Source organism: Prionailurus viverrinus, chromosome D3 (genome assembly GCF_022837055.1).
Source record: "Prionailurus viverrinus isolate Anna chromosome D3, UM_Priviv_1.0, whole genome shotgun sequence".
NCBI classification, from domain to species: domain Eukaryota; kingdom Metazoa; phylum Chordata; class Mammalia; order Carnivora; family Felidae; genus Prionailurus; species Prionailurus viverrinus.
This window is the reverse complement of record NC_062572.1, coordinates 3,243,954-3,257,410: the sequence shown is the minus strand read 5'-3', so window position 1 is coordinate 3,257,410 and position 13,457 is coordinate 3,243,954. Positions and strand designations below refer to the sequence as shown.

The following is a 13,457-nucleotide window of genomic DNA, read 5'->3' as shown; positions in this document are numbered from 1 at the left end:
AAGGGCACACTCCCAGCGGGCTCTTTACCGGGTCTGCACGCTGTGTCGTTAATATTTATCACACGGGTTCAACGCCGGTTGTGTTTTGGGAAAACGCTGCTCTGTTGGTTTGTGAAATTATAACCTTGATGTGGCATTTTTAGGAATTTGATTCACTACCCATCTCTAACTTTGATGTGTGCCTTATGGAAACGTAAAGCTAATCTATACAGAATGTTGGTTTCTTATTACTGTATGTGATATACATTTCAGCATGCAAATTTGGTTTAAAAGTGAAGGATGCTTTCTCTAAATTCACCAGACTTTCACCAGAAAGTGTGACTGTTTCACAGGAAGAAAGAAAGAAAGAAAGAAAGAAAGAAAGAAAGAAAGAAAGAAAGAAGGAAGGAAGGAAGGAAAATTAGCTATACATCTTAATGGAAGTTTTTTCTCACCACGGAAGCAGTGATCATGGGTTTAATATGTCTCCGTTGGGTCCAAAACCCCACAGGCTTACAGAAAATTCCAACTGCACTCTTGACCCACTTTCTCTAAGAAGTTCTCTGCTGAAAGGACTTTCTCCAAATTCAAATATTTATAAGCTGTTTTGTAAACATCTTGAGTTTGAATAAATATTGCTTGAAGTGGTTATTGAATTCGAAAAAGCACAATGATAACCAAAATGGCCCATGTGACTCTCTGCCGAGGTTAGCACTGAGCTAAGCCTTCTGGTGTCTTGACATTTTGGAGTTTTTTGGTTTTTTTTAGTTTGGAGACTGTGTGTCACTGCCTGCTGGGGCTTACCTTCTGTGGCTCGCCTCGGCACTCATTAAAGAAAAATAACTTTCTCGAAGCAGTTTAGGTATAGGCAATACGTAGAGTGTACTTTTACTTTTAGTGTGTGCGTATACTCATCAAAATTCTTTTGGAAATTGCAATGCAGAAAGCAAGACAGATTTCGTGGGCTGTCACCTGTGCAGCTGGCAGGACAGGTGAGCTCACTAAGCCAATGGAGGTGCTCCCTTGTGCCCGCCCGTCTGAATGAGCCGCGTGTGAACTAATTGCTGACCTATGTACTGAATGCATGTTGTCCTGTGAACGCTTTCTCCCCTTCTTCCCGCATGGTCCACTGCTCTGTACCTGATTATCTCTGAAAATCACACCGGCAGCCGCAGGAGCCATGCAGACTCCATGCAGACTCCATGCAGTTAGGGTTCCTACTGTCATGGAAACTCAAAATCATTCCCCTCGTCAGTTTCATCCTTAGACGCCCTCCCTACTTGTATGTGGCCCTCCCTGCAAATACCCTGTAACAGAAACTCCAGGGACTGATCACACCCTAGGAAGCTAATCGTTTTTAATAACTTCCATTAAGATTGGCTTTCCTCAGAGATTTCTCGATAGAAATGCAAATGTTCTTTGCATTTTTCTTCCCCAAATGAGATCCCTGGGAATTGGAAAGTTTTAATGTAACTCAAAGAATGGAAAACTCATCAGTTCCAGAGCGTAGACCGCCCCGACCGGCACCTTTTACACGATCATGACCTGGGGCTCAGACATCTGGAATGATCAGAAGTGCTGAGAATTCCTCAAATCACCAAGGAACAGAAAGGCCGGGGAAGCTTTTGAATCACATCAACGATTCCCAGTAAATCTGTTTACTCCATAGATTTAACTGCTGTTGTTGTTGTTGTTGTTGTTGTTTAAGACATCTTCCTTCAGGTTTTCCTGTTGGCGTTTCCTGTGCTGCCAGTTAGCTTTGGATCCCATGGGACTGGGTCCCGATCCAGTCTTCATTCAGAGATATTCCTCACCCCATTCATGAATCCTTTCTTTTCTTGAAAAATCTCTTTGTCTGGTTCAGTTGCAAGAGCTCAGTGAAAAGGCTGTGCCCCATCTATCTTCTTTCCTTGCTTAAAAACTGATTTCCAAGGGAAAGCGTAGGGAGAAAGGAAGAGAACCACGTTCCCTGAAAAGAGCCCAAGTCCTATGCGTTTTTGTTTTTATTTTTTTTAACATAGGTATACTTTGAAGCTTTCCACTTATGAGCCATGAGTTTTGTAACTCTCTGCAAAGCACTTTTTTTTTTTTTTAACGTTTATTTATTTTTGGGACAGAGAGAGACAGAGCATGAATGGGGGAGGGGCAGAGAGAGAGGGAGACACAGAATTGGGAACAGGCTCCAGGCTCTGAGCCATCAGCCCAGAGCCCGACGCGGGGCTCAAACTCACGGACCGCAAGATCATGACCTGGCTGAAGCCGGACGCTTAACCGACTGCGCCACCCAGGCGCCCCTGCAAAGCACTTTTAACGAAGCCATCGTCAAAAGTCACGTTGTAATTTCAAAGTAAAAATCAGTATTTCGTCACAGAGCCTGTGCGTATATTTCAAAAATAATACTTGCTGTGGTTTCTACTTGCAGAGAGCTTGATTTCAGAAGGTTATGTAAATCAAAAAACAGGGGGTTTGTTGTCGCTGCCTGTTATTCCATTATAAAAAGGCATCAGTTACCGTTTGGACCTGCTAGAAAGTCAGGTGTATTTGTAAGTACCTATCCGACGGGACACTGGCTTTCTATACCTAGTAATGGGCCAAATTAAGTAATGGTTTCTCGTAGACACTTCCCCACCCCCTACACGCACACACGCTCACACACAGTCTTCTTTTTCATTTCCTGCATCAATGAGCTAATCTTGCAAGGGAAGTGATATACAAGGATTTTGACTCTTCAAAGCAAGAGAAACAATAATAAATATTGAGAAAAGAAAGCTAATTTGTACTTAGAGCATTTTAATATATATAATGTTTTTCAAAATCAATATAAGCCAGTTGGCTTTTGCCAGATTTCTTTTATTACAGAGATTAAAAATAACCCAGGTCCAGATTTTACACACACACATGTATATATATATATATATATATATATATATATATATAGTAACTGCATTTTCTCGACTTGCTAGGATGAGATCTTAAAATACCATTCATAACATGTTTTAAACATCTATATAGGACTTGATACTTATTTTCTCATGGTCTAGTAGATTTAGGGGAAATAATGCTCAGATATATGCCAAGACCAGCAGATAGATCCAGAAGTTTCCACACAGAGTCCATTCATTCTGCTTAGGGAGTTTGGATACCAGTTTAATTAATTTTTGTTTGTGTCAGATGGAATTTTCTTGAAGGCAGCATTTTGGGCCTATGCATTTCTACAGTAGATGGAGCGTATTTCCAATGAAAACAGTGGCAAGGCAAAAACCCTATTTTGCCTTCCCTCAATTAATCAAATCTATGTAGAATTATATTGAATCTGTTTCTGTCAAACGCTGGTGTTCACGTTAATGTTCAAATGCCAGGCTGGTCTGTGTTTGCCAGTGTGTTAGCCTCGCTTTCCGAGCCAAGGTTTTAGACTTGGGGCTGGCCGAAGGCACCCATAGGCAACTCCATACTCCAGTAAAAGTCTCTCCAGCCTTCCAGTGAAATTATAATTACACAAAAGGAGTATTTTAGGGCTCGGAACTTCTATTTCTAATTTCAAATTGTTGCTAGTAGCCATTTTTTTCCATTAAAGTTAACTTTTTTTTTTTTTAACTGGTAGGGAGGAGAATTTTTTAAACTTTTTTTAATGGTTTATTATTTTAAGGGCATTTTATTTTATTTAAAAAATTTTTTAATGTTTATTTTTTGAGGGGGGCAGAGAGAGATAGAGTGTGAGTCGGGGGCAGGGGGAGAAAGAGAGAGAGGGAGACACAGAATCCGAAGCAGGCTCCAGGCTCCAAGCTGTCAGCACAGAGCCCGATGCGGGGCTCGAACTCACGAACCGTGAGATCAAGACCTGAGCTGAAGCCGGACACTCAACTGACTGAGCCGCCCAGGCGCTGCTTAGGGGCTTTTTAAAAGGGGGGTTCCTCCCTGCTTTATGGAGAATTGAGGATGGTCCCGGCTTTTGAGGTCTTGGGTGCTTCTAAGGATTCGATAGAAAACGTAACACTCAGGACCAAAGCAAAGAGCACCAAGTCTCCTGTGTGTGTACCGAGTTGCATTCAGCTCCCTGGAGACGGCGGGATGCTGTGCCTCCCACCCCCTTCCCATCCACCGGGTGGAAGGCAGGGTCACCCCCTTCTCCCTGTCCACTGGCCTCCTTGGTGGGACCGCTTCGGCGTCGGCTAGTTTTCCAAACCTAGAACTGATTGAGGGTGTGGGTGGAAGTGGGTCTGCACCCATGTGCACCAGCATGGGCTCCACGTCACCTTGGGGGTGACGGCACCCATCCACACACGTTCAGGTGGGGGGAACACCATTCCTGAGCTGGGCTGGTCCCCTCATGCACCGGTGGGATGCGTAGGTCTCATGACAAACCGGTAAAGACCTTACCTTCCCATCACGTTCTAAACAGCCATTGGCGCCTATGTGACCCCACAGTCTTCCACGCTTTGTGTCGAAACTCGATTTTAAAAGTATTTAAGCCACCGATGCAAAATGAGTTTAAGAAATGGATTCTTTTTCTCTCTAGTAGTTTTCTTTTTTTTTTTTTTTTTTTTTTTTTTTTTTTTAATTTTTTTTCAACGTTTTTTTATTTATTTTTGGGACAGAGAGACACAGAGCATGAACGGGGGAGGGGCAGAGAGAGAGAGGGAGACACAGAATCTGAAACAGGCTCCAGGCTCTGAGCCATCAGCCCAGAGCCCGATGCGGGGCTCGAACTCACGGAGATCGTGACCTGGCTGAAGTCGGACGCTTAACCGACTGCGCCACCCAGGCGCCCCTCTAGTAGTTTTCTGAAGGTCCACCAGAAAACACCGCCAGGAGTAGTAAGTTTATATCTTGGTACAAACGTGCTCCGTCACGCAAAGTGCCGCCTGGTCCAAGTCAGAGAGGCACTCGGGGAGGGTCCTTACGGGGTCCTGGAGACCAGTCCTTCCCACGCCTTGAAGAATCTGCCCCCACCCCCCCACCATGCCTGTTTTCCTGTTTCTCAACATACTGGATGTGCTTCTCCCCTCCCCTCACGACCCTCCCTTCCCCCCTTCTCTCCCTTTCCTCCCCTTCTCTGATCTTCTCCACAGGTGGCTGTTGGGGAGTGTATTGTTTCCATTCAAGGATATGTGTCCCCAAACCACTAGGGCACAAGGTAGACACCACACGGGCTCTGCCGCTGGCTTGTTCTGTGTCTGACCTTCAGTAACTTTTCTACTAACGTCGTAACTGGAAAATTGTGATAACGCGCTGCGCCTCATTTAAGGGACCTCTTTCTTTGTGCTTCGGACCTTGAAGATGCTGTGTTTTAATGGGCTAACCCCATTAAAGGCAGAAGGTAGTCTGCTTTTAGAAAGTAACTAGTCTGTGAGCATCTGTGTGGATGATCCCTTGTGATGTGTCCAAGGCGATTTTTTTACTGCCCTTCCTTTTACTTCTAAAAGACACTTGTAACGGGCTATCCGATTTACTCTGTTTTCTCTCTCCTCTCTTTTCAAAAGCCGCATGCTAGGGGTAAGATCTATGTCCAGAGTCAAGGTAAGAATTTTAAAATGTACGTATTTTTAATTTTTTTTTCAACGTTTATTTATTTTTGGGACAGAGAGAGACAGAGCATGAACGGGGGAGGGGCAGAGAGAGAGGGAGACACAGAATCGGAAACAGGCTCCAGGCTCCGAGCCATCAGCCCAGAGCCCGACGCGGGGCTCGAACTCACGCGAGATCACGCGAGATCTCGCGAGATCGTGAACTCCCGGACCGCGAGATCGTGACCTGGCGGAAGTCGGACGCTTAACCGACTGCGCCACCCAGGCGCCCCAAATGTACGTATTTTTAAAACATGAGTCCATTCAGAGACCTGTCCTGAAGTGTTTGTGGATACAAACACTTACCTAATAATGATTAGCAGAATGGGTATGCTTGGTATTTCCTTACACGAAGATGAAGGACAGACATGAGAGCATTATAAAAGGGTCATTTAAAATGCAGTTCAGTTAACACTTTCCACCAGCAGAAGCACGGTGCGCGCTCTCGATGGCATGTTTACAACAGGAGACCCAAGTGTGTCTCTTTTAGTTGGGATGAGGGGAAGTGCACCCCCCGCTTCCTGCCCTCACCCAATCCCAGCCTTTCAGGAAGCTCTCAGCATCTCCTAAACACAGTGAGGAAACCACTGTCTTATTTTTTTCTAATGTTTATTTATTTATTTTAAGAGAGAGAGAGGGAGAGAGAGCAGGGGAGGGGCAGAGGGAGAGGATCCCAAGCAGGCTCCGCACTGTCAGCACAGAGCCCGACAACGGGGCTCGAACTCATATACCGTGGGATCGTGACGCGAGCCGAAATCAAGAGTCAGAAGCTCAACCCACAGAGCCACCCAGGCGCCTGAAAGCGCCGTATTATTGTTTACACAACAGAAATCACAGAAAGAAGCGGTTCCAAAGAACGTGTAGCTGCAAGCTTAGGTCAGCACAGGTGTTGCGGCCAAGGCCATGGGTTCTAGTTTCGTGAGGAGTTTTCCAAGGTGCTGAGCCCCAGAGGGGCCCGGGGCCCCCAGATCCCACCTCAGCCGCACGGTATAAATCCTCCAGGGGGTTCGGTGATATCTGTAGCAGAAGAGTGACTTATCAAATAAACCCTTTCTTGGAACCCCCACTTTAAAAGGAGATGCCGTGACTCAGTATGTACAGAAGGCGTGTGAGTGTCAGGGCAGGTGCGGGGCTAACACCTCCCTGTTCCTCCGTCGTGGTCTGATTTATAGCCGGGGAGCACATGGGTGCACCACGAAAACACGGCTTTGAAGCACACATGGGTTTGGACGCAGCCTCTACCCCCTACGCCCCGAGTCGCTGTGAACACCGTTTGAACCTCCGTGAACCTTAGTTTCCAGCCGGATAAACCGGAGGGGTCAGTCTGCCTGGCGAGGCTTTAAGGGTTTCCAGGAGTGTGTGGGCGCCTGTGCCCAGGGCAGGCATGCGTGCATGCTCATTAAGTAGGACAAAACTGAGTAAATCTGCATAGCTCAGGGCAGATGACAGTCTCACAGGTACATCGCAGACAGGGTTACATGACTTAACTTACATTTCATAAAATGTCAGATTTTCCCCATTACCAAGACAAGCTGTTAAGCGTTGCCTCTGAATTTTCTACATCTTTAGATGTGCAACTCAGAGAATGTTAAACTTAAATCCATCCGAGGTGATGACACAGATAACAGGATGTGTGATTTGGAGAGGGTTGAGATTAGGAATTTTAGATTAAGAGGTAATTGCTACAGGGGGGCTGTGTTTTAGAGGCCCGTAACCTGCATGCATTTTTTAGGGACTCGCGTTTTCCATGACCTGGCGACTGTCCCGCCCAGTAACAGATGGTGAGGTTGAGGGGGTGCACCTTTTCTAGTTGGGGACCCGTGGGCTCCCATGCTGGAGGGGTGAACAGGTGTTCACGAAGCACTCAGAACGTTGAGTTCTTTGTAAGAACCACGCGTGAGACCATTATGTAAACATCAGCACAAAATAGCTGGTTACTTCTCATCATCATGAACTTTCTTTCTCTTCCCAGGAATCGTGACAGGACCAAACTCTGCCTTTAACTGGAACACCTTTCTTCGCCAGTCAGGTGAGAGATGAATCTTGTTACATGAGTTTGACTGGAGTGTATCTTGTCACTGGCGTCGGGTACATGGTATGCTCACGTGGCTTTGGAAAAGAGGCCCGAAGAAAGGGGCTTCCTCAGGTCAAAGAAGTCTACAGTTTTAGGTGAACAAGGGAAGGAGGTAGCAGGAATGGGAGCCAGACAGGATTAGGACAAACGTGGCTTCTCTCCGTTTCCGGAGACGTCATTAGTGGTCTCATCCTTGGGAGAGCAGGAGGAAGCACGGGTTTGTAGGAGGATTTTTTAAATCTGTTCTGGGTTCAAATCTTCTATTAGATACATGTATATACGGGGGCACCTGGGTGGCTCAGTGGGTTAAGTGTCCGACTCTTGATTTTGGCTCAGGTCATGATCTCACCGTTCATGAGATCAAGTCCCACATCCAACACTATGCCAACAGCACAAAGCCTGCTTGGGATTCTCTCTCTCTCTCTCTCTCTGTCCCTCCTCTGCTCACGTGCTCTCTTTCAAAATAAGTAAACTAAAAAAAAAAAGAAGGTACATGTATATATGTGAATATTTTCTCCTATTTCCTCTGGTTTACCTTTTCATTTACTCCTAGCTCACCCATTTTTATTTAATGGTTAATTAGCACAGTTTGAGCCCTAAGAAACCTTTGCCTGTTCACAGTTCACAGAGATATTTCCCCTATTTCTTTTCCTCCAGAGGAGGAAGTGTTTTAGTGTTTTGGCTCTTTCATTAGGATCATAATTCATCTGAAATTAATTTTTAATGAACTGAGCCACCCAGGCCCTTCCATCTGAAGTTAATTTTTGTTGTTGTTGTTGTTGTTTTAAAATTTTTTAAATGTTTATTTATTTTTGAGAGAGACAGAGACACATTGTGAGTGGGTTAGGGGTAGAGAGAGAGGGAGACACAGAATCCGAAGCAGGCTCCAGGCTCCGAGCTGTCAGCACAGAGCCCGACGTGGGGCTTGAACTCATGAGCTGTGAGATCATGACCTGAGCCGAAGTCGGACACTCAACCGACGGAGCCACCCAGGTGCCCCTGGAGTTCATTTTCATGTGTGGTGTGAGATAGGGAGGAAATTCATTTCTTTCTGAAAGTGGTTGTAGTCTCATTCGTTGAAAGTATTTTTCTTTCTCCGTCGAAATGCTTTGCTAAAAATCAGCTTTCCATCTACCAGTGTCCGTTGATCTATGTACGTCTGTCCTTATGCTGATATCACGTTGTCTCCTGCTGTTGGTTTATATAGCATGTCGAGAAATCAGGTAGTGTGAGTCGACAGCTCTGTGTCGGCTAACCTAGGTTTTTTGCATTTCCATATACACTTAATACACCTTGTCAGTCTCTATAAAATCTATAGATCAAGTTAGGGAGAATGGACATCTTAAAAATAATTTGTCTTAAAATCTATGAACATGATATATCTGTCCTCTTATCTAAGTCTCATTTATCTTCATAATGATTTGTACAGGCCTTTATGCCTTTTTTAAAAAAAAAAATTATTCTTAGGGATTTTATTATCTTTGTTGCTATTATAAAGGCTTTTTAAGTTTTACTTTTGAATTGTTTGTTGCTAATATGTAAAAACACAATTGAGTTTCGACGTTATATTCTGAAATCTTATGCACTGACTTATTAATTCTAATTACATCATGAATTTCAATTCCTTTATAGTGTTATTTTGAATTCTGTAAACTTATTTGATCCGTCCCTTCTTAAACTTTTGGATATGTAGTGGCGGAGATGCTAGGATTTCAGTCTTCGTATATTTGCCAAGTTGTTGTCTTTGGAACACCTAAAAACAGAAGCTGTGGGTTAGGTTATGCCCTTAATCAGAGCGTTCATACCTGTGCGCAACGTCTCCTGGAAAGGTAGCATAAATGTGCATGTCTGTCAGCCATGCTGCGAGGGCGCCATTTGGCGCCATTTTCCCTACACGCGGTGGAAGTAACAGTCTAGACTTTGTATTTTCCGTATATGGTGCGATCCAAGTGCAGTCACAATGTTGAAACAAAACTTTGTCGCACAACATCTTTAAATGTAGAGAGTTTTCTGTCCACAGATGAGGCCCCTAAGTGTATACTATTGGGGACCATCACTCCCCTATAGTCTGACCAACGCGGTAGCTCTGCTCAAGATGTGGGAACAGCTGAATGGAGTCACCAAATGCAATGTCAAGTTTCGGAACACCTCTGTTTTAACCTGAACTGCTTCTCCCGAGAGTCAACGGTGCGAGGGGACTGTAGGTGGGGAGCTGACATTGCAAGCCCGCTGGTAACTTCGGAGAAGAGGCTGGAAAGACAAGACTCCAGGCCCCATCCGCCAGCATCTGCGTAGCTGGTTTTCGCTCCAAGCACAGCAGACAAAAGCCCACACCCCCCCCCACACCGAACGTCAGAGTCAGGTTCCCTTGGAAGAAGAACATTTCCAAGCATTTTATTAGAAACGGGTTTTTGTGTGTGTGTGTTTTTTTGTTTTTAAAAATTTTTTTTTTAACGTTTACTTATTTTTGAGACAGAGAGAGACAGAGCATGAACGGGGGAGGGTCAGAGAGAGGGAGACACAGAATCTGAAACAGGCTCCAGGCTCTGAGCTGTCAGCACAGAGCCCGACGTGGGGCTCGAACCCACAAACTGTGAGATCATGACCTGAGCCGAAGTCGGCCGCCCAACCGACTGAGCCACCCAGGCGCCCCAGAAACGGTTTTTGAAGTGCATCCATCAACCTCAGGGCCAGCAGCAGGGCCGTCCTCTGCCTCGCAAGTGAACCCTTGCTGTCCCTCTGCTCTGTCACGCCAGCAGGTGTGGGCCATTATTCAGAACCGGTGCGCCCATTTGAAATCGCCTCTTGTGCAGTGACTTCATCGTCCATATCTCACAGGACGCCCGTTGTGGTGTGCCTAAGAGTCATAATTCCCAACGGGGGAGAGATTTCTCATCAAGCCCAGAGTCTCATGGCTCATCGTTTCACCGGTCTTCCTACCGAGTGATTACCGGAACAGCCGGGAGACATTCAAGACGCCTCAAGACGGCCCTTCCCGCAGAGACCCGCTTGGCGGCTCTGTCTCAACGTGGACAACTACACGCTGTAACTGTGTCCAGGATACACGGCAGAGGCGAGCTCGCTGGGGTCGTGGTAGCCGGCTCTGTCGGATCTTGGCGCAAGGGTGGATGCGGAATTCATCGGCGTCTCCGGGTTTGGTGACCAGGCGTCCAATCTCATTTGTGGAGCCGTTTATCTTTGTCGCAGGTGACTCTGGAGAGAGACTGCCTTCCCCACCCATCCTCGATCGTACCCTGGCCTCCACAGCCCGTGATGGTGATTTGTCACTTCTGCTTTGAGCTTCAGACAGCAAAGACAGAAGAGACGGTGAATTGGACACAGACTGTTAGTGATCAAATACTCACCCTCAGAATCCTTGTGAACTGTGTAACCTTGCGATCGAGGGGAGGGGGTGGAGAAGGGCCTTGGTTAGCAGCCCAGACCCACAGGGGGTACTTGATTAGTCACCAAAGTGTAGGGTCTGTTTCCTCAGTATCTGATGTCGATTTGATGATGCATCCTTCCTCACGGTATGACACAGGTTTTGCCAAAAATACTCAGTTCTCTCTCCAAGTCCTAAGTTTCAAATTACTGAATCTTTTGAGTGCAAAACATTGCTTTTATGCTAACCAGATTCCATTTTCCAACAAATCAACTAGGAAAAAATAAAGACTAAAGCAGAAGGGCACCTGGGTAGCTCAGTCGGTTAAGCGTCCGACTTCGGCTCAGGTCATGATCTCCTAGTTTGTGAGTTTGAACCCCGCGTCGGGCTCTGTGCTGATGGCTCAGAGCCTGGAGCCTGCTTCGGATTCTGTGTCTCCTTCTCTCTCTGCCCCTCCCCCACTTGTGCTCTGTCTCTCTCTATTAAAAATAAATAAATGTAAAAAAAAAAAGACTAAAGTAGAATTTTTTCACATGATATTTACAATAGTTATCCTGATCAGGAAATAAAGGCACAGACCTCAGGTTGGTTACCTTGGAGTTTGTGCATTTGCAGGTACATCTTAAACATTGTTATGGTTCAGTGATGGATGATTCTTGCTTCTCGATGGCAATGACCGACACATCGAAAGTTAGTGATTCTTTGTTGGTCATCAAACCCCAAAACTATGAAACCTTAAATTTGACCGTACCTTCCCAGTGTTCTGTTTCCCGTTTTACTCAATTTCTATTGTTAATTTGTTTATTTCATTTTCTGCCTCTCTCCTTTTGTAAACTATACTAATATTTTCCTGTGTTTCATATGGAGAATTCACGTTACCAGATCCCGCGATATATCCACAGCCTCCAAATCAGATTTTTCGGCTAACATTCACCATGTCTAATGCACTCAACTGAAGTTGTTGGATTCTTTTCTCCTTATAATAACCCATGAGAAAAATACACAGAAGACAGCAGAGAACGTGGCTCACTGCGGACTGGGTTTGTGTCATGGAGTCATCTGACGAATCACTGGGGGGCTGGGCAGTGGGACTGGCACCTAGCCTGCCGGGGCCCATACGGTGCCAGACCGCGAGAGTGACTCACTCTGTTTTGGAGACAAAAATACCACTCTCCAGGAAACGGTAACATCGGAAGGACGGACGTGTAAATCATGCATTTGTGAGGGATGAGTTCAGACCTTGAGTCACGGTAAACGTGGTTGCTCATAGAAAAACAAAGGGAAGAAAACCAAGTGTGGAGTTAAAAGGAAGAAATGAAATCCACTAAAACGTTGCCGAGGCGTCTGCATCACCTCCAGATGTCCACGGGCCAATTTCTTTTAGTTCTGTTTTGAAATCTAAGAATGGCCACCGTACGTGCCCGTAGCCCCGGCCAGGGACACGAGGGGAGTCTGTGCTTCTGTGTGCTGCTTCGGCACATGCTTGTTTGATCATGATTTTCCAGCTGTTATCGTTATGTCTTTGACAATGCTACCGTTGTGTGTGAGAAGCGCACAGAAGCTGTTCAAACCCAAAAGCTGCGTCTGCATTTTATTTTTAAAAATCTTGGAAGTCCTAGAATAAAGCAGAGCATTTAGTCCTTTGTCCTGCCGTTGGCTAACTTCGTTTCCTAAAGTCTCATGACATTTAATCTCAACCCGGGAAGGAGATGAGAGAGGCGAGAGAATATTAGGTTAGCACTGTGTCCCTCCAGGGTCTGGTGGGTCGGGGCCCTCAAAATCAGTGAGCGAGTTGGGGGCCAGCACATTTAAAACTTGAAATGGGATGAAAGGAATACTTCCGTCAGAGTTCCTTGTATGTAATAAGGCTAATATTGTTTGGAACTGTGTGCGTATACAAGCTGTATCAAGTGTATGAGGTCTCAGTACGGTACGTATATCTTACCATAAGTCGTGGAATATTTTGAAGATCAACGTTGTAAACCGTGCGTTGCTCTCTCTCAAGGCTGGCTCCCCAGGCATCTGGGGTTGGGGGCAGGTGGGACCTCTGAGCAGAAGGCCAGCACATCTCCCGAGCCTGCTGTTCCGGGTAGCTAACGTGGGTCACATCCAAACAGGAACACAGCAGGTTTCCACATCTGTGCTTGCCGCACCGCAAAAATACAGAAGAGAGTGGAGTCTTTCTACCAAGACGTCACATAAGTCCTTAGAATACTGCCGCTTTGGCTGCTGTCTCTGGACGCCATCTTGCCGTGTTTGCTTCGGCCATTGTTCTTTTCCTCGGTTCAGTAACACAGGTTCTCTGATTTCCCCCAGGTGGGCACTCCATGCTCCTTCTGTCTTCTCTCCTCCTCCTCCTCCTCTTCCTCCTCTTCCTCCCCCTCCTCCCGCCTCCTCCTCCTCCTTCTCTCCCCCCCTCCTCCCCCCTCCTTTTCTTCTCCTTCTCCTTCTTCTTATC

The 13,457-nt window shown here is 46.0% G+C and overlaps 1 protein-coding gene across 2 annotated transcripts in view; it reads left to right on the top strand.

The window, feature by feature from the left end:
• Positions 1-13,457, top strand: part of GLT1D1 (glycosyltransferase 1 domain containing 1) — a 113,329-nt gene that overhangs the window by 63,427 nt on the left and 36,445 nt on the right. For both annotated transcript variants that reach the window (XM_047827361.1, XM_047827360.1), the window contains 2 exons: positions 5,460-5,496; positions 7,516-7,572. In XM_047827361.1, the coding sequence (XP_047683317.1) occupies positions 5,460-5,496; positions 7,516-7,572 (94 nt within the window). The remainder of the gene's footprint in view (positions 1-5,459; positions 5,497-7,515; positions 7,573-13,457) is intronic.